Source organism: Nycticebus coucang, chromosome 18, assembly GCF_027406575.1.
Source record: "Nycticebus coucang isolate mNycCou1 chromosome 18, mNycCou1.pri, whole genome shotgun sequence".
Lineage (NCBI taxonomy): Eukaryota > Metazoa > Chordata > Mammalia > Primates > Lorisidae > Nycticebus > Nycticebus coucang.
This window is the reverse complement of record NC_069797.1, coordinates 17,302,458-17,320,992: the sequence shown is the minus strand read 5'-3', so window position 1 is coordinate 17,320,992 and position 18,535 is coordinate 17,302,458. Positions and strand designations below refer to the sequence as shown.

The 18,535-nt window shown below is 41.2% G+C and overlaps 1 protein-coding gene across 1 annotated transcript in view; it reads left to right on the top strand.

The window, feature by feature from the left end:
* DNAH9 (dynein axonemal heavy chain 9) overlaps positions 1 to 18,535 on the top strand; it is a 377,510-nt gene that overhangs the window by 171,227 nt on the left and 187,748 nt on the right. Inside the window, exons 33-35 of the mRNA XM_053569797.1 lie at positions 10,686 to 10,813; positions 12,082 to 12,190; positions 14,364 to 14,511. Coding sequence (XP_053425772.1) covers positions 10,686 to 10,813; positions 12,082 to 12,190; positions 14,364 to 14,511 — 385 coding nt within the window. The remainder of the gene's footprint in view (positions 1 to 10,685; positions 10,814 to 12,081; positions 12,191 to 14,363; positions 14,512 to 18,535) is intronic.

Sequence of the window (18,535 nt, the reverse complement as noted above, 5' to 3'; positions counted from 1 at the left end):
CCCTAAAACCATGTTCACTCAGTGTGATCTTAGTTTCACCTTCAAAGAATTAAGTATCATTGATGGGTGTTGTTAAGGGCGCTCTGTCACTGGAAGAGTGCAGAAAATAAATGGAGAAAACCCTCCTAGCTGATAGTGACCTCTCTCTAAAACACGTGCGGCTTCTGGAATGAAGCAATCTCAGCTCCCTCCCAACATTTCAACATCTGAGTACATCACAGTCAAACTGTCTGGATTGCCCTAATTTAGGACCTTCGATCAGAAGCCTAGAATAAGGCGATTGAGCAAGCACTGTTTCTAATTTATTTTGCTGACTACTAGTGAGGTTTAGCAGCTTTTCCTTCTTATTGATCTCAGTAATAACAAGCCCTTTTGTGATCGTATTTCCCCTTGTTTTTTTTCACATGCCAATATATATTTTCTTTTCTTATTTTTTTTTTTTTTTTTTTGAGACAGAGCCTCACTATGTCGCCCTCAGTAGAGTACCATGGCGTCACAGCTCACAGGAACCTCAAACTCTTGGGTTTAAGCAGTTCTCTTGCCTCAGCATCCCAAGTACTGGGACTACAGGTGCCTGCCACAACAACCAACTATATTTTGCTGTAGTTGTCCTTGTTGTTTAGCAGGCCCAGGCCGGGTTCAAACCCGCCAGCCCTGATGTATATGGCTGGTATCCCAGCCACTGAGCTATGGGTGCCGAGCCCACATTCCAAAGATATTAACCCTTTCCTAATGTTCCCCCACCCTGTCCTTCGCCTATAGACATTTCATGGCATATTTTGCTGTTCAATTTTTTAAAATGGAAATTATGTCTGTTTTGTCTTCCTAGCATCTGGGTTTCCTATTTAGTTTATGACTTTTTCTAACTTTCAGCTACAGATATTTTATCATAAATTTGATCAATAAGGATTCTTTTTACATCAACATTTTTTTATCCATCTGGAATTTATGTTGGGGCTTAGTACGAGGTAGGGTAGAAAATCAACTTTATTTCCTTCCAGATGGATAATTGATTGTAATAGCACCATTTATTAAGTAAACCATCATTTCCCTCTGAATTTAAACACCAGCTTGTCATTTATTAAATTGCATATGTATATTGAGATCTGATCCTGGTCCCTCTATTCTGTTCCACTTACCTTTTCATTTAATCCTATACTAATATCATTTGAATTCAATTATAATCATTTTATAACATAGTTTAATATCTGATAAGTCCCTCTCCAATAATCTCTTATAATTTCCTTGACTTGTCTGAAGCACTTCTTTTTTCATATTAAATTTAAGCTTAATAATATAATCTCAAACTTGAAATTCTAATTAAGATTTGATTAAATTTGTACATTAAATCTGGGGAAGTTGAAAAAGAAATGCAATACCCATAAATCTGTATTCATTGAACAAGTTAAGTCCCAAGTAAATGGAATATAGACTTTTAAAAATATTTAAGAGAACTTGAAAAGTCAGTTATTTTAATATATCTTTTTTCAAAATTGGGTAGTTCTAGTACACAGAAAAATAAGTACATATAGAGATATAAAAATTGGCAACTTATCATCATACTCAATATAAACAAAGTTATAGAACTTCACATCCTATAAATAGAAAATATTCCTTTCTTGGTTGATTCATGGAAATTTTCCAAAAATTCAATTGGCTACAGAGGAAGCTATAATGAATTCAGATGTATCAATTTACAGGTCACATTATTTCTCTGGTAATAATGCAATAGAATTAAAAACAAATAACTAGAAAATCTTCAAAAATAATTTAACTACTTGCAAGTCAAGAAATGCTCTCTTAACCTCTGCATCAAAAAGAAATTAAATTGCAACTCCCTTATGGAGTAATGAAAAGAGCAAAATAAAAACCTGTTGGACCATCAAAAACAAAAACCTGTTGGACCATCTAAAACCTATAAGGAAAAACTTAGAACTTGCTCTATTATAAGGGTAGGCTGGGCATACAGGAAGTTAGTATGCATACTAAGAAATTACTCAAACTAAACATGAAGAAAATGAGGAAAAGGAAAATAATAAAGGTAAAAACTGAAATTAGACAGAGGAATATTTTAAAATTACAGAAAATATAAATAAATATAAATACTGGTTCTTTGTAAAGACCAATAAAGTAAATCCATTGCAAATATGATTAAAGGGGGAAAAAGAGTAAAAATATGTATGATTAGGAATTAAAAAGGAGGTATAACAGTAGATGCAGACAATATTAAACTAGAAGAGAATATTTAATTAGATGATACATATTTGAAAAAGTATTTAATAAAAGAAATAGATGAACCCCTAGCAAAATATAAATTAACAAAATTTACTCAATTAGAAGTAGAAAACTTGAGCAAACTAATGAAAAGGAAAATTTCAAAATAGTAGCAGAAAAAAACCCAAATAATTTCAGAGTCATAAAAAGATAGATCTCAAATCATTTTATGGAAGGAATAATCTTAATATCAACTTCTATGTCAGAACCCCAGAAGTCTAATTTTATTTATTAATATAGATGCAGAAATTCTAAATAAAATATTTAGTTATCGCAAAAGAATAATATATTTTGACCAAGTAAAAGCCATTTCAGGAATGTAAGGATAGATCAATTATTTCTTTTTTTTTTTTTTTTTTTTATTGTTGGGGATTCATTGAGGGTACAATAAGCCAGGTTACACTGATTGCAATTGTTAGGTAAAGTCCCTCTTGCAATCATGTCTTGCCCCCATAAAGTGTGACACACACCAAGGCCCCACCCCCCTCCCTCCATCCCTCTTTCTGTTTCCCTCCCATAACCATAATTGTCATTAATTGTCCTCATATCAAAATTGAGTACATAGGATTCATGCTTCCCCATTCTTGTGATGCTTTACTAAGAATAATGTCTTCCACTTCCATCCAGGTTACTACGAAGGATGTAAAGTCTCCATATTTTTTAATGGCTGAATAGTATTCCATGGTATACATATACCACAGCTTGTTAATCCATTATTGGGTTGGTGGGCATTTAGGCTGTTTCCACATTTTGGCAATTGTAAATTGAGCTGCAATAAACAGTCTAGTACAAGTGTCCTTATGATAAAAGGATTTTTTTCCTTCTGGGTAGATGCCCAGTAATGGGATTGCAGGATCAAATGGGAGGTCTAGCTTGAGTGCTTTGAGGTTTCTCCATACTTCCTTCCAAAAAGGTTGTACTAGTTTGCAGTCCCACCAGCAGTGTAAAAGTGTTCCTTTCTCTCCACATCCACACCAGAATCTGCAGTTTTGAGATTTTGTGATGTGGGCCATTCTCACTGGGGTTAGATGATATCTCAGGGTTGTTTGGATTTGCATTTCTCTAATATATAGAGATGATGAACATTTTTTCATGTGTTTGTTAGCCATTCGTCTGTCGTCTTTAGAGAAAGTTCTATTCATGTCTCTTGCCCATTGATATATGGGATTGTTGGTTTTTTTCATGTGGATTAATTTGAGTTCTCTATAGATCCTAGTTATCAAGCTTTTGTCTGATTGAAAATATGCAAATATCCTTTCCCATTGTGTAGGTTGTCTCTTTGCTTTGATTATTGTCTCCTTAGCTGTACAGAAGCTTTTCAGTTTAATGAAGTCCCATTTGTTTATTTTTGTTGTTGTTGCAATTGCCATGGCAGTCTTCTTCATGAAGTCTTTCCCCAGGCCAATATCTTCCAGTGTTTTTCCTATGCTTTCTTGGAGGATTTTTTTTTTTTTTTGTAGAGACAGAGTCTCACTTTATGGCCCTCTGTAGAGTGCTGTGGCCTCACACAGCTCACAGCAACCTCCAACTCCTGGGCTTAAGCGATTCTCTTGCCTCAGCCTCCCAGGTAGCTGGGACTACAGGCGCCCGCCACAACGCCCGGCTATTTTTTGGTTGCAGTTTGGCCGGGGCCGGGCTTGAACCCGTCACCCTCGGCATATGGGGCCGGCGCCCTACCAACTGAGCCACAGGCGCCGCCCTCTTGGAGGATTTTTATTGTTTCATGCCTTAAATTTAAGTCCTTTATCCATCTTGAATCAATTTTTGTGAGTGGGGAAAGGTGTGGGTCCAGTTTCAGTCTTTTACATGTAGACATCGAGTTCTCCCAACACCATTTATTGAACAGGGAGTCTTTCCCCCAAGGTATGTTCTTGTTTGGTTTATCAAAGATCAGGTGGTTGTAAAATGTTAGTTTCATTTCTTGGTTTTCAATTCGATTCCAAGTGTCTATGTCTCTGTTTTTGTGCCAGTACCATGCTGTCTTGACCACTATGGCTTTGTAGTACAGACTAAAATCTGGTATGCTGATGCCCCCAGCTTTATTTTTGTTACAGAGAATTGCCTTAGCTATACGGGGTTTTTTCCGGTTCCATACAAAACGCAGAATCATTTTTTCCAAATCTTGAAAGTACGATGTTGGTATTTTGATAGGAATGGCATTGAATAGGTAGATTGCTTTGGGAAGTATAGACATTTTAACAATGTTGATTCTTCCCATCCATGAGCATGCTATGTTCTTCCATTTATTAATATCCTCTGCTATTTCCTTTCTGAGGAGTTCATAGTTTTCTTTATAGAGGTCCTTCACCTCCTTCATTAGGTATATTCCTAGGTATTTCATTTTCTTTGAAACTATGGTGAAGGGAGTTGTGTCCTTAATTAGCATCTCATCTAGACTGTTATTGGTGTACACAAAGGCTACTGACTTGTGGACATTGATTTTATATCCTGAAACATTACTGTATATTTTGATAACTTCTAGGAGTCTTGTGGTTAAGTCCTTGGGGCTCTCTAAGTATAAGATCATGTTGTCAGCAAAGAGGGAGAGTTTGACCTCCTCTGCTCCCATTCGGATTCCCTTTATTTCCTTGTCTTGCCTAATTGTATTGGCTAGAACTTCCAGTACTACGTTGAATAGTAAAGGTGACAGAGGACAACCTTGTCTGGTTCCAGTTCTAAGAGGAAAAGCTTTCAGTTTTACTCCATTCAGTAAAATATTGGCTGTGGGTTTGTCATAGATAGCTTCAATCAGTTTTAGAAATGTGCCACCTATGCCTATACTCTTCAGTGTTCTAATTAGAAAAGGATGCTGGATTTTATCAATTGCTTTTTCTGCATCTATTGAGAGGATCATATGATCTTTATTTTTGCCTCTGTTAATATGGTGGATAACATTTATAGACTTCTGTACGTTAAACCAGCCTTGCATCCCTGGGATGAAGCCTACTTGATCATGATGAATGACTTTTTTGATGATAAGCTGTAATCTATTGGCTAGGATTTTGTTGAGAATTTTTGCATCTATATTCATGAGTGAGATTGGTCTGAAATTCTCCTTTTTGTTTGGGTCTTTTCCTGGTTTTGGTATCAGGGTGATGTTTGCTTCATAGAATGTGTTGGCGAAGATTCCTTCTTCCTCAATTTTTTGGAATAATTTCTGCAGTACAGGAATAAGCTCTTCCTTGAAGGTTTGATAGAATTCTGGAGTGAAGCCATCTGGACCAGGGCATTTTTTGGTTGGAAGATTTTTTATTGTTTCTTTGATCTCAGTGCTTGAAATTGGTCTATTCAGGAGCTCTATTTCTTCCTGGCTGAGTCTAGGGAGAGGGTGTGATTCCAAATATTGATCCATTTCTTTCACATTGTCAAATTTCAGGGCATAGAGTTTCTGGTAGTATTCAGAGATGATCTCTTGTATCTCTGTGGGATCAGTTGTTATTTCCCCTTTATCATTTCTGATTGAGGTTACTAGAGATTTTACTTGTCTATTCCTCGTTAGTCTGGCCAATGGTTTATCTATTTTATTTATTTTTTCAAAAAACCAACTCCTTGTTTCATTAATTTTCTGAATGATTCTTTTGTTTTCAATTTCATTGATCTCTGATTTGATTTTGGATATTTCTTTTCTTCTACTGAGTTTAGGCTTAGATTGTTCTTCTTTTTCCAATTCCATAAGATCTCTTGTGAGATTGTTGATGTGCTCTCTTTCTGTTTTTCGAATGTAGGCATCTAAAGTGATGAATTTTCCTCTCAAAACTGCTTTTGCAGTATCCCAAAGGTTTTGGTAGCTTGTGTCTTCATTATTGTTATGCTCAAGGAAGTTAATGATTTCCTGTTGTATTTCTTCCTGCACCCATCTGTTATTCAACAGATTGTTTAATTTCCATGCCTTTGGGTGGGGTCGAGCATTTTTTTTAGAGTTGAGTTCCACCTTTAGTGCCTTATGGTCTGAGAAGATACAAGGTAAAATTTCAATTCTTTTGATTCTGTTGATATTTGTTTTGTGTCCCAGGATATGATCAATTTTGGTGAATGTTCCATGGGGTGATGAGAAGAATGTATATTCTTTATCTTTGGGATGGAGTGTTCTATATGCGTCTATCAAGCACAGTTGTTGTAGGGTCTCATTTAAGTCTCTTATATTCTTGTTTAATTTCTGTTTAGAGGATCTGTCCAGCTCTGTAAGAGGAGTGTTAAGGTCCCCTGTTATCATATTGCTCAGACTGAGTAAGGTCTGTTTCAAGAATCTGGGAGCATTTAAATTGGGTGCATAAATATTTAGAATTGAAATGTCTTCTTGTTGTATTTTTCCCTTGACCAATATAAAGTAACCATCTTTGTCTTTTTTGACTTTAGTTGCTTTAAATCTGCATGTATCTGAAAATAAGATTGCAACTCCTCTTTTCTTCTGAATTCCATTTGCCTGAAAAATTGTCTTCCAACCCTTGACTCGGAGCTTTAATTTGTCTTTTGAAGCTAGGTGTGTTTCTTGCAGACAGCAAGTGGATGGCTTGTGTTTTTTAATCCAGTCAACCAATCTATGTCTCTTCAGTGGGGAATTCAAGCCATTAACATTTATTGAGATAATTGATAAGTGTGGTAGTATTCTATTCATCTTATTTTGTGAGAGTCCATTGCTTAGTTTTATCTTTTGCATCAGTGTGGAGGTTAGGTTCTGTCCTTTAATTTCTGAGTTCTTACTTTGCTGCTGATCCATTGTGGTGGTCAGTGTGCAGAACAGGTTGAAGTATTTCCTGTAGAGCTGGTCTTGTTGTGGCGAATTTCCTCAATGTTTGTATATCCGTAAATGATTTGATTTCTCTGTCAATTTTGAAGCTTAGCTTAGCAGGGTACAGAATTCTGGGCTGGAAATTGTTCTGTTTAAGTAGATTAAAGGTAGATGACCATTGTCTTCTTGCTTGGAAAGTTTCATTAGAGAAGTCTGCGGTCACTCTGATGGATTTGCCCCTGTAGGTCAACTGGCGCGTACTCCTGGCAGCTTGCAGAATCTTTTCTTTTGTCTTGACTTTGGACAGGTTCATCACAATGTGTCTTGGAGAAGCTCAGTTAGAGATGAGGTGACCTGGGGTCCGATATCCCTCTGAAAGCAGTGTGTCAGAATCTTTGGTGATATTTGGGAAATTTTCTTTTATAATATTCTGTAGTATGGCTTCCATTCCTCTGGGGCATTCTTCTTTCCCTTCTGGAATTCCTATAACTCATATGTTGGAACGCTTCATAAAGTCCCATAATTCTGACAGTGAATGTTCTGCTTTCTCTCTCTTCTGCCTCTTTTACTATCTGAGTTATCTCAAAAACTTTGTCTTCTACCTCTGAAATTCTTTCTTCTGCATGGTCTAACCTGTTGCTGATACTTTCCATTGCATCTTTAAATTCCCTAATTGACTGTTTCAGTTGCTTCAGCTCTTTTATATCCTTTTTATGTTCCTCATATCGTTCATCTCTTATTTGATTTGAATTTCCTTTTGGTTATTTTCCACTTTATTAGCAGTTTCCTTCATTGTTTCCATCATTTCTTTCATTGTTTTCAACATGTGTATTCTAAATTCCCTTTCTGTCATTCCTAACATTTCTGTATAGGTGGAATCCTCTGTAGTAGCTACCTCATGGTCCCTTGGCGGGGTTGTTCTGGACTGGTTCTTCATGTTGCCTGGAGTTTTCTGCTGATTCTTCCTCATGAGTGATTTCTTTTATCTGTTTCCATGCCCTAATTTTCCTTTCACTTCCTCTTGCTCTTTAAGTTCTCATGCCTGTGGACTAAGGGTTACAGCACCAGAAGGGTGAGAAGGTTGAAGAGCAAAAAAGGGATGAAAGAAAGGAGGACCGAGTGATAATAAAAAAAAAGAAAAATAGAGAAAGGAGAGGGGGTGGGTAAAAGGAATTTTGACAAAAAGAAGAGAGGCACAGAGAGACGGAGACAGAGCAATATAGGTGTACAGTAAGGTACTTTGATACAACCTTAAAAAAAAAAAACACACCTTCTGGGGGTGCCCAGTTGGGTGGTTCCCTTGAGGTCAGCAGCTCTTTGCTAACCTGATCAGACCCAGTACCCCATCTCCACCAAGTAGATAGGAAAGACAAAAATGCTATAAATCAAACCAAAACAAGCAAACAGAAAACTTTACAGGATAAAATTGGCTGGAAAACCAAATAATAGCAGTAGAAACACTAACAAAAATGAAGTTCTAATTATTGAAATAGGCAGCAATGGGAAATTATAATTAAACTAGAAAGATTGAGAAAGAAAAAGGATCTGTATGAAAAAGGTTGAACTTAAAAAACAAAACAACAATCAACAACATCAAAATAAACAAAAAAAAAAAAAAACAACCAAACCAAAAAAAAAAAAAAAAACCACAACCAAAAACAAAGCAGTATGTATATGTTATTGAATATTGTCTGGGCAACACGTGGTCTTCTGGGGTATGAGATGTTAATCACAGTTCTGATACGACTGGAGGCTGCTAGTTTCTCAATCCCCAGCAGGTAGACACCCTAAATCTCTCTTCAGCCCACTTAAAAGGCACTTTGAACTTGTTCACTTGCTGAGCAGAAGCTTTCCCAGGGAAGTGCTTGTCACTGGAATCACTGCTGAAGTGGCTATCCACTTACCCTGTGTGCCAAAACTGGTCTCCCTCTGCCCCCAAGGGTTAGGGCTGCAAGGCGGCTCAGATCCCGCCCTTAGGCTACTTGGTCACTGGGTTACCAGCTCCCACCCAATTCTAGCTCTGCGACCCTGAGGGCGGAGCTTGCCGGGGCAGATCGCTCACAATGTCTGCCTGTGACCCAGAGCCAAACTATTAGCTCCGTCTGGCTCAGCGGCTCAGACTGGGGCCCTAGACAAAGGCCAAACTTCTCCGCACTCCCGCTCAGGCTCTCCCCAAGGCAGTTCAGCTGAGTGCCAAGTCCAAAGACACCAAAACAGTGCACAGGTAAGGCCTTTCTGGTTTGCAGTCTCACTGCTACTGAACTTACCGTTGCGGGCGGGTTTAGACGGATTGAACCCACGCGACCACTTGCCGGTTTTCCACTGTTTTAGTCCTCCTCTTGGGGTCCAGAAGTCTCTCGCTGACTCCCTGTATCCTCTCAGGGGTGATGATAGGCAGATCCCACCAGCCAGAGATGCCTGGAGTCCTATCTCCCCAGACTCACGGTGCCCTGATGCAAGGAAGCTGTTACTCGGCTGCCATCTTGCTCCGCCTCCGATAGATCAATTATTTCTTAAAGTATTAACATAAAGTATTGACAAATCAAAGGGCAAAAATCACTTGATCAATAAATAGATACTTAAAACTCAATAGCCATTCCTAATAGAAAATGTCTAAGTCAAATAGGAATAGAAGGTAATCCCTAACATATGATGATACATACTCTTGTACCTAAAGCTGAAATGAAAACAAAATTGTTCTGAATGATGGTACACTAAAGCTGTTTCCATTAAAATCAGGAACAATTCAAGGCAGCCAATTACCGACATTATTATTCCTCATTGCTTATTGTGGTTCTAAAAAATGTACTAACATAACAAAATGGAACACACGGTATAAATTAGAGGAAAGGAAAGTAATTATTTTTTTGCTCATTATGCAACTTGATACCTAGAAAAGTCATGAGACCTTGTTGAAGAAAATCACTAAAATTAGTAAGAAAATATATTAAAAGTAACTGAATATAAAATAAATACACAAAATTTAGTAACTTTTCCCTAGACTAGCAATAGCCAAATAAATATCGAAATACAGCATCAGGAAATCTTATTCACAGTAGCAATAAAATCTATGAAATATTCAGGAATATATTTACCCAAAGAAATATGGATTTAAAATTTATAAAATTTATATAAAACAAGGGGTGGTGCCTGTGGCTCAAAGGAGTAGGGAGCCGGCCCCATATGTCGGAAGTGGTGGGTTCAAACCCAGCCCAGGCCAGAAACTGCAAAAAAAAAAAAAATTAATATAAAACAATACCTGAATAAATGAAGATGTGATGTTATTGACTGGGAAGGTTTAGATCAATATGTAAATTTCATGTAATTGATAATCAGAATCACGTTGAACCTTCCCCCAAAGCCAGGGCTGCGATTACAAAGGATAAAAACTTTGCCTGACTCCATCATGTCTTAGTCACTTGCTGAAAGGATGCAATGGATCGTTACTTACTATTAGTACTATCATCCGGCATTGCTCTTGTCGATGTTACAGAAAGTTAGATGGAGCGAGGAGAGAATACACCTTGAGCACTATCAAAGTTCTTGGTAGAACAAGATACAAAAGCAGGTCTGATCTGCCTTGTCTATGCCTTTTCCTGAGTCGTATTGCTAATGGGGGAAAGTTATGTTAAGAGAATGATGATTAATAAAATGGAAAATAAGGTGTCGGTGGTGCTTTTAGGACTGTTCTCCTCCATCATGCGGGAGCTTGCCAACATCACCCATGACGGGCCTAAGTGGATCTTACTGGATGGAGACATCGACCCCATGTGGATTGAGTCTCTGAACACTGTCATGGATGATAACAAGGTACCCCAGGGGAGGGTCCCTGCCTCACTGTGGATGCAGCCAGTTCACCAGGGTGGCAGCAACATTTGTACACCAAGATTCCCCACAAAGGTTGGCCCCAAGTAAGGCGCTGTCACTGGTGTCTTTACCCGATGCCACATTTGTACACCAAGATTCCCCACAAGGGCTGGTCCCGAGTAAGGCGCTGTCACTGGTGTCTTTACCAGACGCCTCAGAACAGCACATTCCCACAGGCAATTCTGCTCACTTTCGTGGCACCACCGTGGCTCCTACCACTTTTTGGCATTGCTGTAATTTCCTTCAGAAACTTCTGCACATAGATTCATTTATTATTAGAGTTGACAAGAATCTTAAATCATCTATCCAAATCATTTTTACTGTTCCTTTTTTCTTTTTTTTTTTTTTGAGAGAGAATCTCATTTGTCACCCTGGATAGAGTGCTGTGGCGTCATAGCTCACAGCAACCTCAAACTCTTGGGCTCAAGTGATCCTCTTGCCTCAGCCTGCTGAGGAGCTGGTCCATATGTCCAGCTATTTTTTAGTAACAGAGATCTCACTCTTGCTCAGGCCGATCTCGAACTCCTGAGCTCAGGCAATCTACCTGAGTACTAGAATTATAGGCATGAGCTGCAGTGCTTGGCCTATTACTTTTCCTTTGTTACACATAAGGAAACTGAAGGTCAGGTTCCTTATAAAGAAATTTCTAGAGATCTGCTGCTAAACATCTTCTGTGGTGGCAAATATTTATCCAGTGAGAGTGTACTTTATTTTTTTGAAAACAATGAAACCAACTCAATGCTAATAAATTGGCTGCCCCTAAACTTGTTCAGAAAGTGCGTCCAGATTAGTAGTTTTAAAACAGCTTCAACATTTACAGAGTCATGGGAATAAAAGTGTGTTCTTCCAGATGGACTAGTTTAAAAGGAACAGTAGTAACATTAAACCCTAACTCTCCTAATAGTTTCATTATTCCCTGTGGTGCAGTTCATTCAGATCATCGGCATCAATTTAAACTGTTTAAATAATGTTTTTCCTGATTCAGCACACCACACACACACACACACACACACACACACACACACACGGGTGAGTTGTAGGAGATACCAGAAAAGAGAGAGAGGTTTACTGTAGAAAATTTAAAAAAGACATCACAAAGAAGAAAATAATCATCCATAATCCCACCCAGCCATAATCACAGGAGTCCTCACCAGCTGGGATCTCACGCTAACTCCCTCCTCCCTGGTGGGTCCCCTCCCTGCTGCTTCCAGGTGCTGACCCTGGCCAGCAACGAGAGGATCCCTTTGAACCCCACCATGCGGCTCCTCTTTGAGATCAGCCACCTGCGCACGGCCACTCCAGCAACCGTCTCCAGAGCAGGTACTGGCCAACAAGAGAGCGAGCAAAGAGCCGGGCAGCTCACACAGGTGCCTCTGAGATTTACACGTGGTTTTGCTGACTCAGGGGGAAGCTCCGAGCCAGAGCCAGAAACCCAACCATCCAAAACCCAGGCCTAGTTCTCAGCCCTAACCCACATCTGCAAGGGCAGCCCAGCAACGTAAAGGCCCAGCCAGGTGGTTTTGTTAACTCAGAAGTGCTGTAGTCAGAGGAAGGGAAACAGCTCCTGAGCCGGACAGCTGTCCTCTGCACAGAAGTGTCTCAATTAGGCTCCTTTTAGGCCTGTTCAAAGCCATACCCTGTGGAGACAACTGAATGTCACCAGTTCTTACTAAAACTCCTGGTGCAAAATAGCAACTTTATACGTTAAAGTTTTTCTCTGCTTCCACCAACCAAATGGATTAGCAGAGACTAGAGGATAAAAAGAGCTTGCTTGGCATAATAATCCAATTTAAGAAGCAGAGAGGAGAATGACGTTGCCAGGGCCTGAGTACAGGAGGGGGCCCTGCTGTTGAATGGGCACAAAGTTTGGCTTATGCTGGATGATAAGTTCTAGAGGTCTGCTGTGCGGCACAGTGCCTGTAGTTAACGCACCGTACTGTGTACAGGCAGCCCCCGAGTTACAGGCAAGATGGACTCTGTAGGTTTGCACCTAAGCTGAATCTGTATGTAAGTGGGAACAAGTACCTATCACCTGTAATAGGTGACATTCATAAATGCAAATTACGTGCTAGTCAGATGTCTGTGACTCGGGAACTGCCCATACTTAAAAATATGTGTCAAGAGGCGTGGCACCTGTGGCTCAGCGGAGTAGAGTACCAGCCCATATGCTGGAGATGGCGGGTTCAAACCCACCCCTGGCAAAAGACTGCAAAAAAAAAAAAATTGTGTCAAGAGGATAGAGTTCACGTTAAGTGCTCTTAACCCACATACACACAAAAAACTTAGAGGTGACAGATATGTTTATTACTCTGATTGTGGTGATGGTTTCACAGGCGTATAATTCTGGGTCCCTGCGGAAGTTTTGAGACAGAATATATTATGGTCCATTATTTCACTACCAAGACACACAGCTGACAGCATCCTTTCTGATTCGCCCACACATGTGTCAACTTGCTCGGCTTATAGGTGCTGCTGGGAGGGCTTCAATTGTTTCCTTCCACATGGATTTTACATTTCTTGATTTATGTGTATCTCAACACTTTCTCGTAATGACCCACAGATGTGTGTGCCCAAACTCATCAAATGCTATACATTAAATATGTGCACTTTTTCATAGATCAATCATACTTCAAAAAAGCTGTTATTCTTTAAATAATAATAAAATAAAATTAGGTAAATAATAAAAACAAATACAAGTCATTTAAACAATGAACTTGTTCAGTATCTATAATAATATCAGATTCCCTTTTAAGGTGAACACAGGCCTGGAGGTTTGTCTCTCCCACTCTGTAACAGTTTCCTAGGGCTGTTCTTATAAAGGTAACAAATCACCACAAACTTGGTGGCTCTTAAAACAAGAGAATTTTATTCTGCACACAATTCCAGAAGTCAGACATAGGAAATCAAATTAAGCAAAGCTACGCTGCCTTCAAAAGTGCTGGCGCCTTTCCTGGCATCCTTCCTAGCGTCTTCCAGCATACCTGTTCCCTGGCTTGCAGCCCCATAACTCCAGTCTCTGCCCTCTTCACATGGACTTTACTTCTAGGCGTGTTCCTTGCCTATGTCTCTTAGAGGAAATTAGTAAATGTCCCACCCAGATCATCTAGGATAACCTCATCTCCAAGATCCTTAACTAATTACCTGCAAAGGCCCCTTTTCTAAGCACGATTGCCTTGGCCAGGGGTTAGGACAGGGGTGTGTCTTTTGGGAGGATCCCCATTCACCCCACTGCACAATCCTATACTTCCGTGTCAGGTGCTGTGACCAGTCCCAGCCTTTTCTCCTCCTGAGCCAAAACATGGCCTTGGGGTCCTTTGGTCCTGCCTCCATTCATTTGTTATCAGACGACTGGAGCTGTTCCTCGGTAGCAGACTCATTTCTCTTTAAGTCCAGTCTTCTGTACATTTTCTAAACAGAGAAGATAACTCCCCGGGGTGACAAGTATACCCACGTGTGTGGAATATTCACTGAACAGTCTTCTCGGTGCCCACAGGGATACTGTACATCAACCCAGCAGACCTGGGATGGAACCCACCAGTGAGCTGCTGGATTGACACGCGGGAAATGCAGATGGAGAAAGCCAACCTGACCATTCTGTTTGACAAGTATCTTCCCACCTGCTTAGACACACTCAGAACCAGGTAGGCCAAGAAATAAGGCAGCAAGTTAAAGCAGCAATCATGAGCTCACTGGCTGACACCTGCTGTCCTGCTGATGGTCTGTCCTGTCCCCAAAGTCAGATGTTCCCAGAGCATCCCCTTCCAGGCATGGCAGATGGCAGAGGGGGACACACATAGAGATGGCTAGGGGAAGCTTATTGTCTGACAAGGCAAGAAGCAAGGTGTGCAAAGAGGAGGAAGCTTCGAAGTGCCTCTCGTGAGTCCTACGGGTGTATCAGAAGGAGGCTGTCTGCTGCAAAATCAGATAACAATCGTGAGACCCGGATCCTTCGGTATGCAGGACGAGTCTCTGGCCCTCCTGCGAATGAGCCACAGGCCACATCAACAGACCCAGGGTGAAGGTGACACTTGTCGGCGACACCACTCCCCATTCCCAGCTGTGTGTTTGTGGCCTAGAATGCAGAGGAATCCAACATTTTTTTCTCTGCCCCACATTGGAAGAAGAGTTGTCTTGGGCCACACATTAAATACACAGAGACTTAACAAAAGCTGATTAGCAAAACAAGGTCCGTGCATACTTTTTGTGCTGACACCACAGATAAGCAAAATGACATCCTCACAAAATCAGCATGAGGCCCATAGCCACAGGTTGGATACCCTTGGCCTAGATAAAGTGGGTTTAAGGTGTAATGCACTGTTTGACCAGTCCTGCTTTGCTGGACCCTGAGTTCACTTTTCGTTTTATGGGTTTGTAAAAATAAAAGCAACAAGCCCTGCCCACCTATCACTTAAACAAGGGATTCATCACTCTTAGCCCAGAGAACATGTATTATGCAAGAATACCGTATGTGTCGGCATGGAGGACTTGCCATGCTCACAGCCTGATTTTGTCTTTTTTGTACCATTTGCTACATCATTCCACGAATCTGGCACCCACTCCCTAGTTTAGCCAAGAATGGGCATCAGAGCTGGTGCTGTGAGGGCAGCGTGACTCAGAGCTTTACAGCTCTGGAAGATTCCACAGTTAGAGTCAGGGTGATGTATCCCAGACATTAAAGTCCACCACTCACATTGGTCCCTAGCTGTTCTTCTGCTGACCTGTCAGGCACAGGATATGGCTGTGGAGATGGCAGAGTCCCGAGGGGAACAGCATACTGCAGACACCAGGAGCACGTTGCAAGAGGGCCCCAGCCCCGCTTCCTCCTCATGGCCCACCCCTAGAAAATCCACCTACATTAAAAGTGAATTTTGTGTAACTAAAAATCAAGTTGCAGTTACATCGTTGACCTGGTGGTATATTTTAGATATTTAATGAAACATTTATTAATTTTGATTTCATAGTTTTTATATTTCAAGATTGATAATTATTTTTTCAAACATCAACATTTTCATAAGCCTGTGAAGAGCTTTTTGCCCCAGCGGCTCATGAGCTCTGTGGTCTTGGAATACACCGAGATAAAGTGGCCCTGGTAGCTGAGGGGGTCTGGCAGAGGGAAAGAGTGGCCAGTGACACAAATGTGCAAGGGTGGCAAAGATAAAAATAACCAGGGAAGAAAGGGTTGGGTCTCAGGAAAATAGTCTATCCTGTGCTTTGTTTTGTCCTGAGACACTTGTCCCATGTGTTTCTCACTCTGGGCATTTAGAACAAGAGATGCCAAATTCCGGTGTATTTGTGCACGCATATGTGTATGTGTGCGTATGCGTGTGTATGTACTAGGGTGTGCACAGGCCTTTGCAGCAATCTCTGAAGATTCTAATTGTATTTGTTTTGTTTTTTTGAGACAGAGTCTCGCTATCTAACCCTTGGTAGAGTGCCATGGCATCACAGCTCACAGCAACTTCAAACTTTTGGGCTCAAGCCATTCTCTTGCCTCAGCCTCCCAAGTAGCTGGGACTACAGGTGCCCACCACAACACCCGGCTATTTTTTGGTTGTAGTTGTCATTGTTGTTTGGCAGGCCCAGGCTGGGTTTGAACACTCCAGCTCCGGTGTATGTAGCTGGTGCCCTAGCCGCTGAGCTACAGGCACCGAGCTGATTCTGACTGAATTGACTCTGTCCAGAGACAATGCTCCTGCCAGGCTCTGACCACTATGGTTATCAAGGAAATAAAATAATAATAGCTGTCATTCATGGATGCCAGCGCTGAGTGTTACTTCATTTTGTTCTTGAATCCTCCTAAGAGGGCAGGGGAGGGTGTCGAGGTATGGATGCTGCCCTGGCATTGCAGCCGGTTAGCAACAGAGGCTCTTACTCCGAAGCCTTATTTCTGTTGTATACACTTATGGTGTCGTAACACCAGCTTTCTGTGGCCCTGTTACTGCAAAGCTGTTTGATGTCAACACATATTAATTTTTTTTTTGTCGAATAAGCAGGCCCCATAGGGGTGATGCTAAAGCCACTTTATTTTGTTTCCTGCTGTTCCTTCAAAATTGTTATATGTGGCTGAACGGAATCCAGGCCAATGTCCGTGATGCTTCTGGTCTCTCTTTGGTAATGAAAAGGGGTCTGATCACTTCTAGTCACACAATCATATATACTCGTGTATGTCCATCTGGTGAAAATTTGAAGAAGCAAACTCCACATGCCACAGAAGCTTCTACCTCAGCCGGCCGCTCAGGCCTGCAGTGGGGAAGGGGTGCATCTCTACTTCTCTCCTTACTCTGCCGGTGGCCTGCTCCCCGGGGTCGGAGGGGGACAAGGACACGAGAGGAAGGGGCAGGAGAGGGCTTTCCTCACTGCGACTGGTACAGCTCCATTACCCTGACTGTGGCTGATCTCACAAACTGACTCCAGGTCTGCGGGAGCTTTGAGAGCACCTAGGACCCCCTGTGTCACTGGAGATCTCCTATCTGCTGTTTCTTGAAGAAAGTACCTGCCTCTCACTAACCAATCATGTGCTGCTCCTCAAGAGCCCTGTCCGTCTACCTCACCCCACCAGGCAGCCCCTAAGCCAGCATTTGAACACCCCCTCAGGTGCACAGCCCACACCTGGTTACCAGGAAAGCCCCACCCCTCCTTTGCCATGACAACTAGAGCACAAAGTGCCCAGAGAGGCACCTCTCTACACTCCTGTCTCCTTAGGGTTTCCACGTCTGGGGTGTGTGTCTGTCTGTCTGTGTGTGTGTGTGGACGTGCACACTCCTGTTCCGTTGGGCCCAGGATGTGTCTTGATATCTGTCTTGATCTCTGCCTTTCAGCTGAGACCTCCAAAGCCAGAACTAACAGCAGAAACGCCAGGCCAGGGCACAGTCCTGGAGGTGTGTTTTCAGATGAGGAGCTCTGCTCACTGAACTATGATTGCATAAAATAACCATCTTCCTGGTCCACTCTACTATTCCCCAGATAAGACTCTGGTGTGTTTAAAATGGAGGAAACTCTCTGAAGTGATAGAGTGAGAGGGTATATCTCAGAATTGCACCCAATTCAGGTGCCTTTTGACAACTGAAGGAATTATGAAAGGAGTGAAAAAGTAAGGTATTCTAGTGCAAATGTCCTTGTGATAAAATGATATTTTTCTTCTGAGTACATACCTAGTAATGAGATTGTAGGATCAAATAGAAGGTCTACTTTCAGCTCTTTAAGGATTCTCCATATTTCTTTTCATAGACACTATATTAGCTTGCAGTCCTACCAGCAGTGTACAAGTGTTCCCTTCTCTCCACATCCACACCAGCATCTGCAGCTTTGAGACTTTGTGATGTGGGCCATTATCCCTGGGGTTAGGTGATATCTCAGAGTGGTTTTGACTTGCAGTTATCTGATGATTAGGGACAGTGAGCATTTTTCCATGTGTTTGTTGCCCATTCATCTGTCAAAAAAATTAAAAAGATATTTCAGGGGGGAAAAACGAGGCATTTACTGGTTTTGTTGAAGCTGTCTACATTCCCCCAAGGGCTGTGAAGGGATCATTGATAGAAAAAGAAGGGGAGGGTGGAGGGAGGGTGTCAGAGGAAAGGGGATGAGGAAAGGAATCTTCATCTCAGGACAGCCCAAGCCCAAGACTACCTAATGGGAATAAAGGCTTAATTAGCACCCTAGTCATCT